At 44.5% G+C, this 21,022-nt stretch overlaps 1 protein-coding gene across 3 annotated transcripts in view; it reads left to right on the forward strand.

The window, feature by feature from the left end:
- Nucleotides 1–21,022, forward strand: part of SUGP2 (SURP and G-patch domain containing 2) — a 76,520-nt gene that overhangs the window by 42,885 nt on the left and 12,613 nt on the right. For 2 of the 3 annotated variants that reach the window (XM_030220103.1, XM_030220104.1), the window contains exons 7-10: nucleotides 5,443–5,786; nucleotides 6,201–6,268; nucleotides 6,475–6,611; nucleotides 8,020–8,135. In XM_030220103.1, the coding sequence (XP_030075963.1) occupies nucleotides 5,443–5,786; nucleotides 6,201–6,268; nucleotides 6,475–6,611; nucleotides 8,020–8,131 (661 nt within the window). In that variant the 3' untranslated portion in view covers nucleotides 8,132–8,135. The remainder of the gene's footprint in view (nucleotides 1–5,442; nucleotides 5,787–6,200; nucleotides 6,269–6,474; nucleotides 6,612–8,019; nucleotides 8,136–21,022) is intronic. The other variant, XM_030220105.1, reaches the window with a different exon arrangement.

Raw genomic sequence — 21,022 nt, forward strand, 5'->3', positions numbered from 1 at the left:
CGCAATTGAAGGATAAAGGTTATTCCAATAAAGTTATTTCCACTCTCCTGCAAGCCCGCAAGCGGTCCACTTCCGTGGCTTATGCCAGGATTTGGTGCCTGTTTGAGTCTTGGTGTGCTTCCAGAGCCATTGTTCCAATGCGGGCTCCTGTCTCGCCGATTCTGGACTTTTTGCAGGAAGGTGTACAAAAAGGCTTGGCCTATAATTCCCTGCGGGTGCAGGTGGCAGCGTTGGCCTCCCTTCGTGGTAAGGTGGAAGACGTGTCTTTGGCTGCTCACCCAGATGTGGCACGGTTTCTTAGAGGGGTGCTTCGGCTCCGACCTCCAGTGCGAGCACCCTGTCCAGCTTGGAACCTGGGGCTAGTTTTGAAAACCCTGCAGGCATCTCCTTTTGAGCCGCTTCAGCGAGCATCGGAGAAAGATTTGACACTGAAGGCCGTTTTTCTGGTGGCCATTACCTCGGCGAGACGGGTGTCAGAGCTCCAGGCGCTGTCCTGTAGAGACCCATTTCTGCAATTTTCAGAGTCCGGAGTCACGGTTCGGACCGTGCCTTCCTTTATGCCTAAGGTGGTTTCAGCCTTTCACCTAAACCAGCCTATTTTCTTGCACTCTTTTTCAGAGGAAGAGTTTCCAGAATCTTTTGGGCAGCTGCACCTTTTGGATGTGCGCAGGACTCTGCTGCAGTATCTGCGAGTTACTAACTCTTTCAGGACTTCTGATCATCTGTTTGTTTTGCTATCCGGTTCTCGCAGAGGGTCTCCAGTGTCTAAAGCCACTATTGCCCGCTGGCTCAAAGAAACTATCTTTTCAGCTTATCTGCTGGCCGGCAGGGTTCCGCTTGTAGCCTTTAAGGCACATTGTACTAGAGCGATTTCTTCCTCTTGGGCTGAAACTGGAGCACTCTCTCTTCAAGAGATATGCAGTGCAGCAACATGGGCTTCTAAGCTCTCCTTTGCCCGACATTACAGGCTGGATGTGGCTGCCAGAAGGGATGCGCGTTTTGGTGCACAAGTGCTAGCGCGTGGTGTGGCTTGTTCCCACCCTATCTAGGGATTGCTTTGTTACATCCCATACATAATGGCTTCATCTGCTTGATGACAAGGAAGGGAAAATTAGGTTCTTACCTCGGTAATTTTCTTTCCTTTAGTCATAACAGATGAAGCCATGAGCCCTCCCTGTATGATTGTCTGTATGCTGTGAATCTGTTTTTCAGGTTCTGTTCTAATTTCCTGAAGTTCCTTCCTTGGGAGAAAGTTGGAAAACAATCTTCAGGATTCATGTTCAGTTTAAATTTAGGAGGATGTGTTCATTCCCTCCAGCATGTTTTTTTGGAGGATGTGTTGATTCTCTCCAGGAGGCGCGTGTGTTCCCCTCCAGTTCTATAAATAGGAGGATGAGTTCATTCCCTCCAGTGTGTTGGGAGGATGTGTGATTCCTCCAGGAGGCGCGTGTGTTCCCCTCCACTTATACAATAAGGAGGATGAGTTTATTCCCTCCAGGAGGATGTGCATTCCCTCCTTTGAGTTCATGCCCTTGTGATGGGCCATCGTTCGCTGTGAGGAAAGCTCTTGTGATTCCCATTGCGGTTTGCCATACTGCTTTGGAAGCTTCAAATACTGAAGAGGCAGTGGAGCTAGCTGGCCAAGAGGGCACTGTGAAAGTTTGAGTGCTCTCTATCTCCCCTGCTGGTTGATGGACATAACCCGTACGTAATGGCTTCATCTGCTATGACTAAAGGAAAGAAAATTACCAAGGTAAGAACCTAATTTTCCCTTCTCTTCTCACTGAGAGGGCAGTTCCACAGCATATTACAACATATTCCACAACTTCAGAAGCGGGCTCATTCTTACTACAGCGATTTTTGGTGCTCTCGGTGCACATTGGTAAGGTGGCAACTTAGTCTTAGTTTCATTTTATTTTGCTCATTGGGACACACTACATGTTAGTTGTCGCCAGGTGGCCTATGCAGCATGAACATTTCTCTGCAGTTTTCATAGGGTCCCTCCCTTCAGATTACTCCAATCCTGGTCCGGTCCGGAGGGACGCTAAGGAAGGAGAAATTAGATCTTACCTGCTAATTTGCTTTCCTTTAGTCCCTCCGGACCGGACCAGGCCCCTCTCAACTTTTTAGCTTTTTTTATTAAGTAAGAAGTGTATTCATTCCTTTACGATTCGTGGAACAATACTATATATATACAAAACTTTACGTGGTCCATACCACTTCTCTGGTGGTTGCTGGTGAGCTCAGTTGCTGGAATCTATATATAAAACCTTAAATACGCCATACCACTTCTCTGGTGAGAGTTGTGGCTGAGCTCAGTTGCTTGAATATCTATAAAACCTTAAATATGACTTACCACTTTTCTGGTGAGAGTTGCTGGTGAGCTCAGTTGATGGAATATATATAAAATCTTAAGTGGCCATACCACTTCTCTGGTGAGAGTTGCTGGTGAGCTATAGTACAAGTGAGCCATACCACTTCTCTGGTGAGAGTTGCTGGTGAGCTGTAATACAAATCGAGCCATACCACTTCTCTGGTGAGAGTTGCTGGTGAGCTGTAATACAAATCGAGCCATACCATTTCTCTGGTGAGAGTTGCTGGTGAGCTCTGATACTTGGCATTGCCGAGTGCTTTGTGGCTGCTAGGATTCCATACGGCACAGAAGGTCTTTCTTTCTTTCTTTCTTTCTTTCCTGCTTTGTTATTCAAATCCTGAGGCTAAGGTCACATGGCCAGGGCTCCTATTGGCTCTCTAGAGTCAGAGTTTTTCTCAGTCTCCACCTGCTGGTAGGCGAGCACAACCCATCAGTCCAATCCTGGTCCGGTCCGGAGGGACTAAAGGAAAGCAAATTAGCAGGTAAGATCTAATTTGGAGTGGCCTAGTGGTTAGGGTGGTGGACTTTGGTCCTGGGAAACTGAGGAACTGAGTTCAATTCCCGGCACAGGCAGCTCCTTGTGACTCTGGGCAAGTCACTTAACCCTCCATTGCCCCATGTAAGTCGCATTGAGCCTGCCATGAGTGGGAAAGCGCGGGGTACAAATGTAACAAAAAATAAAAAAATTTCTCCTTTATGCTGTTTCTCTTCACCACTAATCCCTTTCTTTGACATCTGTGAATAGAGTTGACAAAAAAAGGGGAATACAGGCAGGCACCAGACATTTCAGGCACAAACTATCCGTATCTGTGAGGAACCACACGGAGTTTTAAGGGACTGTAGGATGAAAATAAGTAATTAGGGCAATAATTATTCTCTGATAATACTTATTACAAGGTTCCCGCTCAGCCTAGGGGAAATATTATAAAGGAACCTTGTTGCTGGCACCCTGCCAGTGTTTTGTTCCCCGCCAAAGAACCAAAGCCACGTCACAGATGATAATTATTCTATTTTATTACAGGTAGAAAAATAGACACTCTGCAATAGCTTATATGCAATATAATATCTCTTACTGATATGCACACTAACAAAATATATTGTCTAACTACACTCTGATTATCCTGAGACTACGTACAGTAATGATTAGAACAGTACAAATGATATCCTAATGATCCTTATGAAAACTTATCACATCTTATGCAAAATACACATTAGCAGCTGTCCCTGACTGAGAGCTGACATAAACCAGTCGTACTTAGATAAAACCACTGCCTAACCCCAGACTAGGAAATATATCACTGTGATCTTACCACGCTGTCCTGATATGGCTTCAGATAAGACCGGAGCAGAATCTCCCCAGACGCTAACTCAGCTGTCTGTGTCTTATGTAGTGCAGGTCTTTCTCAGCAAACAAGCAGGTTCCCATCTCTCTGTTGGTTATCAGAGCCAAAATCTCTGCCACAGGTATTTGCACCAGTTTTGCAGGTCACAAGGTTGGTATCATACAGTCTCTAGCTCACCCCGAGCCTTGCTGGATTTCTCAGGTCCTTCACAGGTACTCCTCCTCTGAGGGTCTCCGACTAACTTCTTCCCCCTCTCCCCGCGTTCTTCCAGACCTCTCTCTCGGGTGATAGCCTGGACCAATTCATCTCTCGTACAGTCCAGTGCATGGGCAAGAAGAGTTCTTTGTTTTGTGACCTTGGAGATGGTAACTTCTGGTGCCATGAGTATGACTCCCTTCCCAGTGTCTCAGAGATAGAAGGGCCTTGGCTTCAGCAAGCCTGTCAGTGATTTTCCACAAGCTGGAGCTGGATCTTGCTGACACAGAGATGAGCAGGTCAGAGGGTTGCAGCAGCCATCTTATTATACCAAGATGTCATAGGCTTGTATAGGCCAAGACCAGCTCAGGCTAGATCACAGGGAAATACCCCTACAGGACATGTCTAAAATAAATGGCTGAGGTGAAATAGCAGCTTGCATCTTGAAAAAGAAGGATAAACCCAGCTGGGGAGCTGTAAGTCTAAGGGCTCGGTGAGCCATGAGAAAGAAGGGAAACTGTAAAAAAAAAAAAAATTGCCAAAAACCTAAGAAGGTAAAGGAGAAAGGGCTGTAGCCCTGCACAAAACTTAACAGAAATTAAATGTAATAGGAGGTGGCACTGGCGAAACAAATTACATGAGTTTATGTTGTTTGAGAGGAGAGGTGTGGGCAGCTCCCCTGGGCGGTGGAGGCGGTTTCTAGATATTTGGGGGCCATATATTCACAGCCTGTCTCCTAAAGGGCGAAGTTTAGTGGTGAACTCGCTTTAGATACACATTGAGGTGGGGCCATCCTTTGTTGTAAGAAGTTGGGAGTCTGGATATCTCTTAGCGGGGGGAGGGAAGGATTCTACTGTTTGTTTTTACTGTTCTAATTTTTGATAATATTTTTGTTCCTTACTAGATTTCGAGAGTGGTGGAAGTTGATATGGGTTGGGGGAACATATGAGTTCAAAGTAGACTGTTTTAATGTGCTGGCAGGGGGGGGGGAGGGGGGTTCTAAACCAAAACATTGATGATAATGTTCTATGTTAGGTTTTTGAGCTGTGAATGTGTTTATTATCAGAGTTTCCATTATGTTTTTCTGGGTACTGTTATCCGTATAATATCATCAATAAAAATTATTGAACCATAAATGTAATAGGAGGGCGAATCACCAACAGAAGTGAGCTGAGGGGAGACTAGAGGAAAAACGTGTCTTCAGTGCTCTGTGGAAAAAGATAGACCGACCTGGCCCCACACGACACCAGGCAGAAAAATGTGTATATGCGTGGCAAGCTGCTTCAAAAGGCTGCTAGAAAATGAAGAATGCTGGGGAGTGTTTCCGTGCCAGGGCTCTATTGGTGACTTCACTCGTCATAGTATTGGCACCTGCTTGTCCTTAGACAAAGCTTTTACATTAAAAAATAAAAAAGCAGGTTTATTCCAAAACCTGGGGAATTCTTGTTTTGTGTTTTTGTTGTTTTATCTGTAGCTGCTGATTGGTTTTGCAGCACAATTGAGAAGACTGAGTAAACTTTCAATTTTTAGGTTTTTGCATGAGCCGAAAAGCCCAGCTTACAGATTCTATCGGATGAAAGTAGCTGAATTTCGTCAAACCATGGACAAATCTAAAGATTTGGGCACTTCCAAACAAGGAGCCCCTGAAGCTTCTGCAGTGGGGCGTGTAAAGGCTGAGGTCAAAGCAGGGGCATCTTCACCAGACAAGACTGAAACAGATATGGAGTGTGAAGCAGCAGAGGCCCCTAATGAGGGTGGCTTGCCAGGTGGAGTTGCTCCTCCTGCCCGGGCTCCCCTTCCACGGAAGAGAGTTACTTCTCTGAAAGTTGGCATACTCCCCAAGAAGAGAGTGTGTCTTGTAGAGGAACCAAAAGGTCAGTAGTTATATGCAGAGTTTCTGGTGTTACATTTTAATCATTGAACGCTTAAAAGACCAGTACAAAAAAAAAAAAGGCATGTATTGGATAAACCAGAAAAACACCTCTTCTAGTACTCTTTCATCCCTTCCCAACTTGTCTTGTCTTGTATCCTTTGCTCAGTTTTTTTGCCTTTTCTGTGCAGATGATACCTAAGTGACACATATGTGCATATTTGATTCCACTCTAAAAGGTAGCAACCAATAATACCTGCAGTGCAGAAACACCAATTTATTCTATTTTTTTTTAACATTCCCTCAAATAACCCTGCATTAATAGTTGTATATAGCTTTGTAGATTGGGTAGGAAGTATTTTAAAAAGTGAAAATATGTGAACAATTAATTTGTGGATTTTTTGAAAAATCTTTTCAGTTCATGACCCTGTCAGAATTGGTTATGACAGACCACGTGGAAGACCAGCGGTTAGAAAGGTCAAACAAGTAAGTAGAGAAGCACAGCCTGTTTGGTGTATTTGGTAATTTGGGTATGCATCAACTTACAGGAGGCATTTATGCAAAATGAACTCGGGCCTTTTAATTACTGATTAACAGGGTCCTGCACATTATAGGCTATGCTTGATAACCACTAAAATCAGGTGATTCAGACTAATGCTGCTATGCTATTTTCATCTTCCACCTCCTTACAGAAACCAAAGGATTTAGAATTTGCTAATAAAAAGCTGACAGACCAGAATGTGGGGTTTCAGATGCTCAGGAAGATGGGCTGGAAGGAAGGACAAGGTCTTGGCTCTTCAGGGGCAGGAATTAAAGATCCAGTGAAAGTGTATGTAACAGCACCTTCTTTCTATAATGCTGACCCTTCTCTTATTATTCCTCGTGGGCATAAATGCTTATGAATTTGTTTTGATGTTTTTGATTTGTTTTCCCTGACCCCTTTGTATATTGCCAGCTGTTATTAATGGTGTCTATACTGATGAACACCATACTAGTGTTTGAGGCAATTCAGCTGCAGTTATACCTAATGACTTCCCAGCAGTTGCTTGAACTTGTGTCCTAGCCCAGGAGAGGCAGCCTTTATACACAGAGGGGCTGCATGAATGTCAGTATTACCCCTAGTGGGCCACAACATTACATAATGTCAGAACCAGAAATGCACAAAGCTCCATAGACCTTCTGTAATAGTTAAGCAAAAACTTGACTAAAAATGACAGAAACAAATTACTAGAGCAGCTATTCTGAAAATATTTGCAAAATACAGTATTTAAAATTGCCAAAACTCTGGTTAATGACTTTTCTGTGTATACTTCCTATGGTCTTGGGGCTGCATTTGGCCTTTGGGCCACTGGTAACCCATCCCTGTCCAAGTTGTTGATTCGGTGGTAGCACTATGTTCTGCCATGCACAGCACCTGGTTTCATTTCTCAGATCTAGCCGCTACTGTCCCATCCTTAGCTGGCTGAGATTCTGCAGAGTTGGCATTCAGAACCTCTCCTAGGTGAGAGTGTGATATTTCACAGCAGAGATACCTACTAGCTGGACTTAGGGTGCAGATTTGGCACAGCAGCCACAGTAGCTGAGCTGGGTTGGGGAGGAGGAGGGGTATAAAATAGGAGAAAATGCTCATAGTGCCATTGTCCAATAAAGGTTTGTTCTAACCGAGCTGAAAGAAGAGACTGATGGGTTAAAGGTCCTCCCTGGCCTCCCCCCTACGCCCATCCTCATCTGTGCCAAATATGGTAGTTAGGATCATTGTGGTTGGTGGTATCAGTTCCCAAGAATGCCCTTCCTTAGTATTGACTGCAGTTGACTATCCAAGAAGGGTGTTGCATCCCTGTGTGCCCATCCAAGTTCAATACTGATATTTTAGACTTGGCTACCTACATCTGGCTGAAGAATGTGAGCTAGCAATACTACCAGTATTCTGCTTCAAGCTCATCTTTACTGATCAGTTTTTCTACATCATTAATGCTACCATTTTGACACTATTCTTTTTTTTTTTTTTTCTACTAAGCTATATCAAAAGGTAAGGTTATTTTTGTTTCCTTATTTTCACTGAGGCTGTATTTTGCTTTTTAACTTACAGTACCTTTTCTAATTAGACTTCACCGTGTGTTTTACATTGATTTTTTATAAACCTTTTCAGTTGCGTGTTCATCTTTCATCTATTCCTTCCAGGTTTTTTTTGTTTTTGTTTTTTTTTTTCCATGCTAATTCTGGATTTTACTTCGCAGGGGTGCAACCTCTGGAGGGGAGGGCTTAGGTGTTGAACAGAATAAGGAAGATACGTTTGACGTTTTCCGTCAGTGGATGATGCAAATGTACAAACAAAAAAAGCCCAAATAAGTAGGTAGGTTCATGGGACAGCTTGCCCTATGGCTTTCTGGACATTCTGACACACAAAGCATTTTTTCATGGTCTCTCTCTCTCCTTTTATTGTCATGTTTGTTTTATTGTGAAATCAAATTTTTTATTCTCCAGGTATCCTGAAAGAAGAAGCTACTTGCTAGCAAATACATCTGAAACAGGGGGGAGGGGGGGATCAACTATGGGCCCTGTAGGTTTTTGTATAATAAAACGCCTTACTCTTGAAAACGTAAGAGAGCAGAAGGATCTTACAGTGATCTGCCACCGTTTCTCGGGTTTCAGAAAAGAGAATGTCTTCTTTGCCTGACACTGCATTGGCAGAGCAGTGCTGCCTAAGTTCCTGCACATAAAAATGTGTCCCCTTAGTCCTATTCGTTCCTTTCCCCCCCTCCAAATGTCTTTGAGGTTTCTAGAACCCTCTATGTGAAAGAAGCAAGACTCCTTGAGGTTATCCCTCAGTTGCTCATGATGTTTTCTATACTGTGAATTGCAAGAAATTTCTGATTATCAATCTAGTGGCAGGGGTTGCTAAGAAGGGATCTCAGTGTTTTCTTTTAAGAAGCAAAAAACACATTGGAAAAACAAGGAGAATAATTTGACAATGGTCCTAGGATTCTACTTTTTCTTTTCATTTTTTTTTTACTTGTCTATAATAGAGCCAGGAATTAGTTAAATATTTGCAGACTGGAAGAGGAAGGGCTTCCTTTAGGTTTCTCTTTTAGAAACTTCTTTCTTCCCTGTAACTTGAACAAAGGTTTTGGTCACTTACGCTATTCATGTTCCAGGGTATTAGGATTCATTCATTCTTTTTCATACCACAGATTAGTCCAGACTAGTGGGAATGTTGTGTAAACCAACTAGCAGATGGAGACAAAGAAATAAAATAGTTCCTGTGATTTACCTCTTTAAGAACACCGTGCAGGCAGTGATGTTTAGTATTTTTATCTCTATTGGATAGCGCTTCACCGTGCAAGTTATGTACAGGACAGGGCATTCAGGCTCCTTAGCCACTCTTTTCTGGTTTATTTCCTTTCTTATTTCTGGAAGAAGCTGATGTCAGGAAACTTCTTAGAGAATACTTTGTGGTGGCATATCCCTTCCCTGTGTCTCTCCCTTGTTCGCCCCAACAGAGGTGCTTTGGGGTTGAGGTGCCTTTGAGCAATGGTAGTGTTCTGTGACCTGCAGCATTACTATTTTCAGATAAGGCAGACTGGATACTGTGCTACCTCCTTGGGACTTTGTTTCAGTGTTTCTGAAGCAGAAGTTAAGAGCTTTTAATGGAAGAGAGACTGATTCCAGAGCAGAGTGTCTCTGTATGTAAGCAAAGGCATTCAGAGACACACTTGGAGGTGTCCTTTCTACTCTGTTATTCTTCCCAGTTGAGGCTGTCATGTGGATTTTGCATAACAATCCTGCAACAGCCTGGGAAGTGGCATTACTGAATTTTACAGCACTTAGAAATGCATCTGCCAGTTGGGTAACTTTTGAAGCATTCCTGCATTCCCGGACTCTGTGAAAGGGATTGCACTCCAAGTTGCCTCTCAGTTTTCAGAAGTAAGCATCACTTTGAATTCTTAGCCCTGTTAGTGGTTTTGGAAGAATGAGTGTTCTCTGCTGAGCTCTCTCTTCTTCCCAGTTAGCTAACAACTTATTGCCTCAATGGGTTTATGTGTGTGTTAGAGACTGGTATATTACTGCATATTCTCTGTCTTTTACTCCACGGTTTGCTAAAAACTAGTGGCTTTATGTACAACACAGAGCCCAGTACAGCCGCACAATGTGTGATACAACAAATTTTAATACACTGTGGCTATATATACTGTAGAACATTGATTATCCAGACTATTCTCTGCAGAGGGTGGTCCGGATAATCATAAATCTGGATAAGTGAACATATCAAATTTATGTAAAGAAAACAAGATTACAACAAGCATTGCATATTAAGCATTAGTTTCATTTTCATCAATATGTTTGCAGAAAAAAGTAGTTCTAATCAAAAAGTACTGTTTTTAAAAGTAAAGTGCAGTGCTTTATTTCTTGTACATACAGTATATACACCACTGTATACTAAAAAAGGAAGCAATTAATTGCTTCAAGGCCAATTTTCCTTTCTGTGCCGCAAGATCACATAGTATTTTCAAAAAAAGGAGCTGGATTGCACTGCTTTCTTCCTGCCAAGCCATCGCTGTATTTAAACATTCAAAGGCTTCTGCATGTGTCGGTCTTGCATTATCATCAACCTGGTGATCATTATCAGTTTCTGATTCTTCATGTTTCTTGTCCTGTACTGATTCCACAATTTCATTATCTGTTCTAATCCGATAGATACCCTGTATCATTTTCATCACTGCATATCCATTTGCTGACATTCTCAACATCACAATCAGAGCAACCAGGAACCTCTAGATCTCTGGCAATGTTTTCAAGGACATCATCAACTTCTCCCTCTCAGGTGTTTCTTTATTGTTTAGAATTATGTTCCACGTGTTTTTCAGGGTTTCTTTTTTAACATGATTCCAAGTGTCAACAACCATGTAGGAACAATCTTTTATGTTCAGTTCTCTTATGAATTGGATCATGCCACTTTCAGTTTCTCTGTCAGCTGGAATAAGTTTTTTTTAGCAGTTGTTTCCTGTATAGTTGTTTCAGTGAAACAATAACTCCTTGATCCATTGGCTGCATTAAAGATGTCACATTTGGTGGCAAAAAAAAAAGCACTTTGAATCTACCTTCCACTCGCTCTAAGCTTTCAGCTGTAGGATGTGAAGGTGCATTGTCCAACAATAAAATGACATCTCCTTGTATTCCTGTACAAAGCTGAAATATTTTCACCTCCGGTATGAAGCAAATGTCGTACCAGTCAAGGAAAACCTCGCAACTCCAATAACTCCAACTTATGACTAAGACCAGTGATTTACTGGGGAGTGATTTCCAATTCAGATCTGTTTCGTTTGCATTGTAAGCACAATCAGGGTCATAGTTCTTGATAATGTCATTAAATTGAAGAATTTGCAGAAAGTTTCTCACCATGGATTTCAATTTGCCTTATTCTATGGCTGTGCTTGAAATTTCTAAACCATCCAGTGCTGGTTTTGAAGTCTGAATCCCCCTGCTTATTGAAAAACATTGCCTTTTCGGCTAATAGTGGCACAAGAATAATTTTTGCAAGAACCAAACATATAGAGCTCTACCTTTTCAATAGGTGACCTTTTTTTTATTTTTTTTTGATTTGTTGGCTTTGGCCTTGCAAGCCTCTGTGTGTGGGGGCTTGGTAGCCGGGCGGAGAAGCTCTTGGATGATCCTGCGTTAGATAGGAATGGTTTGGTTCAGGAGCTGGCCAAATTGTAGATGGGGTCTTTGTTTTTGGAGGACACCCTTTATGATTTGCTAAGGGCTTCAGCTAAGAATATTGCTCTGGCGGTGACGGCTCGCAGGGCTCTTTGGCTTAGGGGCTGGGTGGCAGATGCGGCCTCTAAAGCAAAGTTGTGTTCTCTACCTTTGAAAGGTTCTATGTTGTTTGGAGAGGACTTGGATAATCTGATGAGTGGTCTTGGGGATACCAAGGTCTCACGGTTGCCGGAGTTACGGCCTAAGTCGGCTAGTCGAGGTGGTTCGGCTAGAGGTCAGTTTAAGGACGCGAGGCGGTACAGGCCGGGCAGATTTGTATCTCCTTCTAAAAGCCGGTTTTTCCGGCGGACGCAGTCCTTTCGAGGGGGTCGTCGAGGTCGGGACTCCTCCGGAGGTGCCAGAAATGGTAATAAGTCCTCCTTATGAAGGTGTACGGGTCCAGCCTCTGGTGAAGGTCGGGGCGCGACTTAGTCTGTTTTATCAGGGGTGAACCCAAATTACTTCAGATCAGTGGGTGCTGGAGGTCGAGCACCTGCTGCCGGATCTTTTTCTTCCCTTTCCTTGTCACTCTCGAGTCAAGTTAAAGGCTATTCAAGAGACTCTGGGTCGCTTAATCCAGTTGGGAGCTGTGGTACCCATTCCTTGGCACGAGCAGAGAATGGGTTATTATTCCACTTACTTTCTGGTGCCGAAGAAGGAGGACCAGTTTCGACCCATTTTAGATCTCAAGAGGGTCAATGGGGCACTCAAGGTGCCATCCTTCCGCATGGAGACTCTGCGCTCGGTCATAGTGGCTGTTCGTCAGGGAGAATTTCTCACGTCACTGGATCTCACGGAAGCGTATCTGCACGTGCCGATTTGAAAGGCCCATCAGCGTTTCCTTCGTTTTGCTGTTTTAGGGAGGCACTTTCAGTTCTGTGCTCTGCCTTTTGGTCTGGCAACGGCTCCATGCACCTTCTCCAAGATAATGGTGGTGGTAGCAGCGGCTTTGCGGAGGCAGGGAATTCTGGTGCATCCTTATGTGGACGACTGGTTGATCCAGGCGAAGTCTTTGGCTCACAGTGTTGCGGCGATGGCTCAGGTGGTCGCGTTTCTGGAATCGCTCGGATGGGTAGAGAATGTAGTCAAAAGTCAGTTGGTCCCATCGCAGAGTCTGGAGTGCTTGGGAGTGCGGTTCGACACGGCAGTGGGTAGTGTTTTTCTGCCGGATTCTCGGATCGCCTGTCTTCAGCAGCAGGTCCGGCTGTTAATGTCCGTTCAGAGTCCGACGGTTTGAATGTACCTTCGGGCCTCATGGCAGCGACAATAGAGGTAGTACCATGGGCCAGGGCGCATATGAGTCAGCTTCTGTCGGCTCTGTTGTCCCGGTGGTCTCCCCAGGTACACAGTTTGGAGTTCCGGTTGCCATTGAGGGGGGCTCCTCGGCGCAGTCTCCAGTGGTGGCTGTGCTTGGCCCATCTGAAAAAGGGCATGCCGTTGGAACCTCCTCAGTGGGTGATTCTGGTAACGGATGCCAGTCTGCTGGGCTGGGGAGCTCAGTGTCTCGGTCGGTCCATGCAGGGGCGGTGGTCGACTGAGGAAGCTCAGTGGTCTATCAACCGTTTGGAAACTAGGGTGATTCAGCTAGCGCTGTTGGTGTTTTGCTCGAGTGTGGTCGGAAAAGCGGTAAGAGTCATGTCCGACAACACGACAGCGGTAGCGTATGTCAACCGGCAGGGCGGTTCAAAGAGTCCGCAGTTGGCAATCGAGTCGGCTCTGCTCATGAGTTGGGCGGAAAGGCATCTAGTGCAGATTTCGGCGGCGCACATGGCCAGGGTGAACGCGGATTTTCTAAGCAGACACATGTTGGACCCCGGAGAATGGTCTCTGCACCGGTCGGTGTTCGACCAGATAGTTCTAAAGTGGGGAATGCCAGTAGTGGATCTCATGGCGTCGGCACAAAATGCTCAGGTTCCTCGGTATTTGTCGGCGTCGGGATCCGCGAGCAGAAGGGATCGATGCGTTGGTCCTTCCGTGGCCTCAGCGGGTGTTGCTGTACGTGTTTCCCCCGTGGCCCTTGATAGGTCGAGTCCTACAGAGGGTAGAATGTCATGCGGGTCCGGTGTTGTTGGTGGCTCCGAATTGGCCACGTCGGCCGTGGTTCGGGGATCTGATGCGCCTGTTAGAAGGCGAGCCTCTGCGGCTGGGGGGCTTGGTGCTGTTGTGTCAGGGTCCAATTGTCTTGCCGGATCCGGCTCGGTTCTCTCTTACGGTGTGGCCCTTGAGAGGGAACGGTTGAGAAGGAAAGGGTTTTCTCCTCAGGTGATTCAGACGATGCTGCAGTCTCGCAAACGTTCGACGTCTTTGGCCTATGTGCGTGTGTGGGGCCTGGGCGTGTATCCCTTCGACAGCTTCTGTGTCGTGCATTTTAGATTTCTTGCAGGATGGTTTTGAGAAGGGCCTTTCATTGTCATCTTTGAAGGTGCAGCTGGCTGCTTTGGCGTGTTTTCGGGGTAAGGTGCAGGGCAGGTCGGTTGCGTCTTCCCCGGATGTGGTCTGTTTTTTGAGGGGGGGGTGAAGTTGCTTCGTCCTCCTCAGTAGCCGGTAGTTCCTCAGTGGGATCTTAATATAGTTCTTGACTCTTTGGCGGGTTCTCCTTTTGAGCCTTTGGAGTCTTGTTCGATAAAAGACCTTACTATGAAGGTGGTCTTTTTGGTAGCTATATCGTCGGCTCGCAGGATTTCGGAACTTCAGGCTCTTTCATGTAGGCATCCGTTCCTGTGGTTTTCTAAGGAAAAGGTTTCGCTACATCCAGTCCCTTCGTTTTGCCTAAGGTGGTATCCTCCTTTCATGTCAATCAGGTGATTTCATTGCCGGTCTTGGGGGACCGGACGGGGGACGCTTCTCAGCGTCGTTTGGCGAAATTGGATGTGCGCAGAGTGTTGAAGGTTTACTTGCGCAGGTCGGAGGAATTCAGGTCTTCGGACAGGTTATTTGTCCTTCATGGGGGACCCAAGAAGGGAGCGGCTGCTTCTAAGGCATCTATAGCTCGGTGGTTGAAGGATGCCATCTCTTCGGCTTACATATTGCTTGGCCGTACGGTGCCGGTGGGGCTCAAGGCACATTACACTAGGGGGATAGCAGCTTCTTGGGCAGACAGTAGTTTTGTTCCACCGGTGGACATTTGTAGAGCGGCGGTGTGGTCCTCCTTGCATTCTTTTGTCAAACATTACAGAGTGGATGTACAGGCAAGGGAGGATGCCAGTTTTGGAGCTGCAGTCCTGTCCTCTGGGCTTCACAGGTCCCACCCTTAGATGTGTTTACTGCTTTGGTATGTCCCAGGTGGAGACTGAGAAAGTTCTAAGACTAGAGAGCCGATGAGAGCCTTGGCCATATGACCCTAGCCCCAGTATTTTCTCAGTCTCCAGCAGGCAGGAGGTGAGCCCATTAGTCAGTCAGTCTCTCTCTCTCTCTCTCTCTCTCTCTTTAAGATATTAGAGATATTCAGAATATTTCTTCTGTGCCTGGGGAATCTCAATTAGAGGCTTGGCAGATAGGGTTTCTTTTCTTTTCTGTTCTTTCACAGCCTCTGGGGTGTTAAACTCTGGTGTCCCGAGTCCCTCCCCTTTCCTCCCCATCTCCCTTGCTTAGTTGGAAAGGTGTACTGCCTTTGGGAGAGGCAGCCATTCTTACTTAAAAAGTAATATAGGAAATAAAGAGCATTAAATGGAAATGCCCCTTTTTGCTTTCCCCACAGTTTTAACGATCTCTTGTGGACTGCAAGAACAGAAGTAATTAATTATTTCAGTGTCCATGGTTCCAGTGAGCGGTTTCACATTTGATCTGTTTCCTCGCGTTTTGGCAGCGGGGGTAGTTTAAAAAAAAAAGGCACGAAGCCGTGATTTTTTTTGTTTTTGTTTTTTTTCAGGGCAGAAGGAGCTCCGCTATGGCGGTTAGACTTACCTGTTGGTTTTTTTCTTAGCGCTGGAGCGTCACTACCCTATTTATTTATTGCATTTGTATCCCACATTTTCCCACCTATTTGCAGGCTCAAAGTGGCTTACATAGTTTTGTTAACACAGTTAATCCTGGATGTCAGGTACAATTATTGTTGTGCAGAGATTAATTAAGCTTCTGTTACTCGTTTTTGCACTTTTGGGGGTGTTGCTTCCCTTAATTTTGAATTTCATTTCTATGGATTTCTTTTTTTGTTGGAGTCCCGTTTTGCTGCTTACTCAGCAAATTCTCTTAGGCGGGAAACTTTGTGGGCAGCCGCCATTACAATTTTCTTTCAGTGCCTTGCTTGCCTTAGCAGGCGTCGGGTGAGATCCGCTCTTCACACTGTTTTGTAAAAAAAAAAACCAGAGCACACATTCTAGCAGGTCCTTTCTGAGTCTGCCTGCGTTTTCTCTATTATCTGCATCTCAGGTTTTTGTACCGGAGCAGTAGCAAACTGGGTTTTGTATTTCCGAGTTCAAGGCAACACTTGTGGTAGTCGTTCTATCTTGCAGTTTTGCTATTTCTTGCGTTCTGGTTCGTGCATGACCAGGCTTGCCCAGACTAGTGTCGGAAGTGGCGATTTGTTTCTTCTTGTCTCCGGGAGAGCTAGCTTTCTGCTGTTTCCTGCATTCTGCTTTGTGCATGGCCAGACTAGTGTCAGTATTGCTTATTTGCTTCTTGTTGCCTCCGGGAGAGCTAGTTTTTCTGGTTACCATTCACATTTTATTTTAGCATTCTGGATGAGTTCTGAATCTCATTGGGACATTTGCATTAAATTTTCGATGCCCTCATTAACGTGTTTTTCTCCTGCAGACATGCCGGTTTGCTGGCTTTCTCCGGTTTCACATTCCACTGTAGTCTTTCATCGTACTGAGTGATCTTGCATCCTTTCTGCATTACAATACCCTCTGCAGGTTCTTTCATCTGATTATCCTTTGTCTGTAAGGATGTGACTTCATTTTTGACTGGGTCACATCTCAGGGACAGAACGATTGTTTTTTTTTCTTTAAACCTAGTTGCAAGGTTTTCCCTTGGGAATTGCTTTTTGCAGTCTTATGAGCTGCACACCTATGCTCTTTCTCTTTTTTGTCTGTGCTTTGGTTATATATTTCTTCTCATAACATAGTTGTTTCAATAGTATAAATAACTATATTGTGCAACTACAGCGGCTGGTATTTTATCAAGGGACTATAGCCATTTCTGACAATTCTATTCCTTCTCGGGTATGACATGTTTTCTTTGGGTTCATGTTTAATTTTCTGTTCTCACCTCTCTGGCTTCAGGGGAGGAAGTAATATGTGGATGGCACCCTTTGCATACTTCGCTGTCTGCCCATATGTGGCCAATGGCCTAGGACCTATCTGGATCATGTGAGGTTTTTGTAGTTTAGGACTCCTGTTTTTACGCTTTCTGCAGCTCAGGAAGGGCTCTGTTTCCTCTGTCCAGTGGGGAGGCTATGCCTTACACTTTGTCAAGTTTCATTCACACGTCTGTTTACAGGCTACCTGTCGCTATCACGGCACTGCAGACACAGTAGGAGACAATTGACATAGGCTCTTCGATTTTCAAGCTATTTGCCCACTCTCTTCTTTACAGTTCGGGCACGGACGTTATGCCTTGGGTCTTGTAGTTCCCAGGAAGGAGAAGGTTCCTTTGTCTTATTTTAGATAGCAAGGCCGTCAATCATGCTTTCAAAGTCTCAAGGGTCGTAGAGGCGGTTCGTGCAGGACACTGTTTTAACGGTCTTCGATCTGAAGGCAGTTTATCTGCATAGGACTGGTCTCCAAATCTCTTGTGCGGTTTGCGGTTCTGGGACACCACTTTTCGGTTTCAGCCTCTACCGTTTGGTTTCGCAGCAGCCCCTCCCACTTTCACCAAAGTTTTGGTACTGGGGGCAGTAGTTCTCAGGAAAGAGGGAATTTTAGTTTCCCGTATCTAGAGGACTGGCTATTCAGGGAAACTTCTTATCAAGAGACTTGGCAGGTCTCAGACCAAGTGGCACCCTGTTGGCTAGTAAAAGTGGTCAAGAGCCATCTGATTACTTTGCAGTCTCTAGATTATTTAGGGGTTACCTTTCACATGGAGTGCGGTCGTGGGTCTTTTCTTCCCCAGGGCACTGTTCTCCAGCTGCGATCTCAGTTTCAAGGATTACTTCTAGGTCGCATTCTTTGTCCCACATTATATTCAGCTTCGGTCTCATGGCAGCGACTATAGAGGTAATTTCCTGGGCCACACCTTTCCGGAGGTCTTTCAAATTTTCTCTCCTATCCAGATATTCTTCTTGGACGGAATCCCTTCAGTGGAGGTGGTTTCTGCATTCCCAGCAGCACAGCAGTCTCTTCTGGTGGTTAAGGTTGGCAAATCTCACTGCAGGTATACTCTTAGGTTATGTATAGGAGACAGTTTTATTTAGGCAGGCTACCGCATGTTCTGTGATGTCCTTGGGCAACTTTCCACTCCTTCGATTTCTTGGAATTCAGAGCAATTTGTTTAGCTCTGGAGGAGTTTCGTTCCCTAGGAGCTAGCTAGGAGGTAAGAGTTCTCTCGGACAGTTCCATGGCAGAGGCCTATGTCGTCCGTCAAACAGAGATGAAGAGTCTTCTCTTCAGACGACAGACGGCGAGTTTCTTGGCATGGGTAAACATTCACCCTACTGCCATTTTCAGCTTTCCAAAGCGCATTTTTCTCTCTTATCTCCCTAGATCTGGGGGATTTGACTCTGGGGCACTCCAGTTCTAGAACTTTTTTGCTCTCTCTCTCCTCACAGGTTCCTCGCTTCTTCTGTTGCTGAAAAGACTCGACAGTGGCAGAGGTAGATGTCCTCTTAAAGCAGTGGTTTTCCCTGCTTCTCTAGGTGTTTCCTCCATAGCTTCTCTTGGGTCATTTTTTACATAAGATCGAGAAACATGGGGGTCTGGTAGTCCTGGTAGCTTCAAATGGGCCCTGACTGCCGTGGTACGCAGATCTTCAGCGTCTTCCTCAGCGTCTCCTCTACATCTTACTGTTCGCAGGGACCTTCTATCCATAGGTCCGATCTTTCATCCTTACCAGGCTTCTTTTTGTCTTATGGTTTAGCTCTTCTAAGGGCTTTATTAACTAAGAGAGCATTTTCCGCTTCACTAATTGTTACTATGCTGCAGTTCCGTCGTCAAGCCATCTCTCTCTCTCTCTCTCTCATATTTGTTCTTGGTGTTTTTTTTTTGTTTTTTTGAAGCTTGTTGTTCACATGCTGGTTTTCATAAAGCATTTCTCTCTTTTGTCTTCTCCTGCAGGTTGCAGTTCTTTCCTGTTTCTCAGGTCGGATACGGGAAACTTTTTGTCCCGTCTTTTTAGAGGTCTCTCGTTTTCCTCAAGGGACTTAGTCTCTTTCTCCTGACATTCCGAGCGAAACTTTTTTCATCTTGAAATCTCAATCTTATTCTCCTTTTGGGCTATTCTCTTCCATTAAGGTTTTCTCTCTTGACACAGTGTTTTTAGTAGCCATTGCTTCGGAGCTGCAAGTTTCTTTCATGCAGGTCTCTGTTTTTTCTTTTTGGAATTTTTTCCAAGGAGCAAGTAGGTCTATGTCTGGAGTACTTCTACATCTGGTTCTTTCTTTTCTGTCTACCGTAATTTCACGTTTTCATCTTTCCTAATCAGTTTTTTCTTCCGGGTCTACGGTCTTCGGGCGTGGAAGATCACTGGAAATTAATTCTTTAAATATTAAGAGAGCTCTTACATGTTAAGAGAGCTGTTACATGCTAGTTGGCAGCTATTGAGCATTTTCGGCGCTCTGATACTCTTTTTGTCCTTCTAGCTAGTCGGCGTAAGGGTTTGCTCATTTCTGACCCACTATATCTCCATGGATTAAGGAAATGAGATCTTCTATTGGTCTTCTCTCCGGGAGAGCAGTTCCAGAGTCTTTTAAACCATATTGCACATCTTGAGAAGTGTTTTGTTCTTTGGCTGACCTATTTTTAGTGCCCTCGACGCACATTTGTAAAGTGGTATCATGGGCTTAGCTTCATTTGTTGTCTGATTAATACAGACTACATGTTCATTGTCGCCAGGATGCGGTCTTTGCAACTCAAGTATTCTCAGCAGGTTTCATCGGGTCTCTCCCTTAAGATTACTGCTTTGGTACTTCCCATCAGTCCAATCCTGGTCCAGTCTGGAGGGACGCTAAGGAAGGAGAAATTAGAGCTTACCTGCTAATTTGCTTTCCTTTAGTCCCTCCGGACCGGACCAGGCCCCTCCCATGTTTGCTTAACTATTCAGATTTCTTTCTTAGGTTTGGAAGTGAGTTCCTTTCTTTTCCACACACGGAGTAATTAAATAAATAAAATTAAAAAAAATAAATTAATAAAAAAAATAAATGCTGCTATATGTATATAAAAATTTAGGTGGGCCATACCACGTCTCTGGTGAGAGTCGCTGGTGAGCTCAGATACTGGTATATATATATATATATATATATATATATATATATATATATATATATATATATATATATATATATATTAAACTTTACGTGGGCCATACCACTTCTCTGGTGAGAGTCGCTGGTGAGCTCAGATACTGGTATATATATATATATATATATATATATATAAAACTTTACGTGGGCCATACCACTTCAATGGTGAGAGTTGCTGGTGAGCTCTTATACACGGCATTGCCGTTGTTTAAGCACATTTAATGAGTGCTTTGTGGCTGCTTTGATTCCATGAGGCACAGAAGGGTGGTCTTTCTTCATTTCTTCCCTGCTTTGTTAGTCAAATACTGGTCATATGGCCAGGGCAATCATTGGCTCTCTAGTCTTAGAATTTTCTCAGTCGCCACCTGCTGGTAGGCGTACACAACCCATCAGTCCAATCCTGGTCCAGTCCGGAGGGACTAAAGGAAAGCAAATTAGCAGGTAAGATCTAATTTCTCCTTTGCTTTCTTAGCCACCGCAACACACTGAGCAGAGGGTTTCAACGTATCATCAACAACAACGCCGAGATTCCTTTCTTGGTCAGTGACTCCTAACGTGGATCTTTGCATTACGTAGCTATAGTTCGTGTTCCTCTTTCCCACATGCATCACTTTGCACTTGTTCACATTAAACGTAATCTGCCATTTAGACACCCGGTCTCCCAATCTTGTAAGGTCCTTTTGTAATTTTTCACAATCCTCTCGCGATTTAACAACTTTGAATAACTTTGTATTGTCAGCAAATTTAATTACCTCACTAGTTACTCCCATCTCTAGATCATTTATAAACATGTTAAAAAGCAGTGGTCCCAGCACAGACTTCTGAGGAATCCCACTATCTACCCTTCTCCATTGAGAATACTGACCATTTAACCCTACTCTCTGTTTTCTATCCTTTAGCCAGTTTTGAATCCACAATAGGACACTACCTCCCATGACTCTCCAGTTTCTTCTGGAGTCTTTCATGAGGTACTTTGTCAAACGCCTTTTGAAAATGGCTCGTCTTTATCTACATATTTGTTCACCCCTTCAAAGAAATGTAATAGATTGGTGAGGCAAGATTTCCCTCATTAATTCATGCTTTTGAAT

The sequence above is a fragment of the Microcaecilia unicolor genome, chromosome 11 (genome assembly GCF_901765095.1).
Source record: "Microcaecilia unicolor chromosome 11, aMicUni1.1, whole genome shotgun sequence".
In the NCBI taxonomy this organism is placed as follows: Eukaryota; Metazoa; Chordata; class Amphibia; order Gymnophiona; family Siphonopidae; genus Microcaecilia; species Microcaecilia unicolor.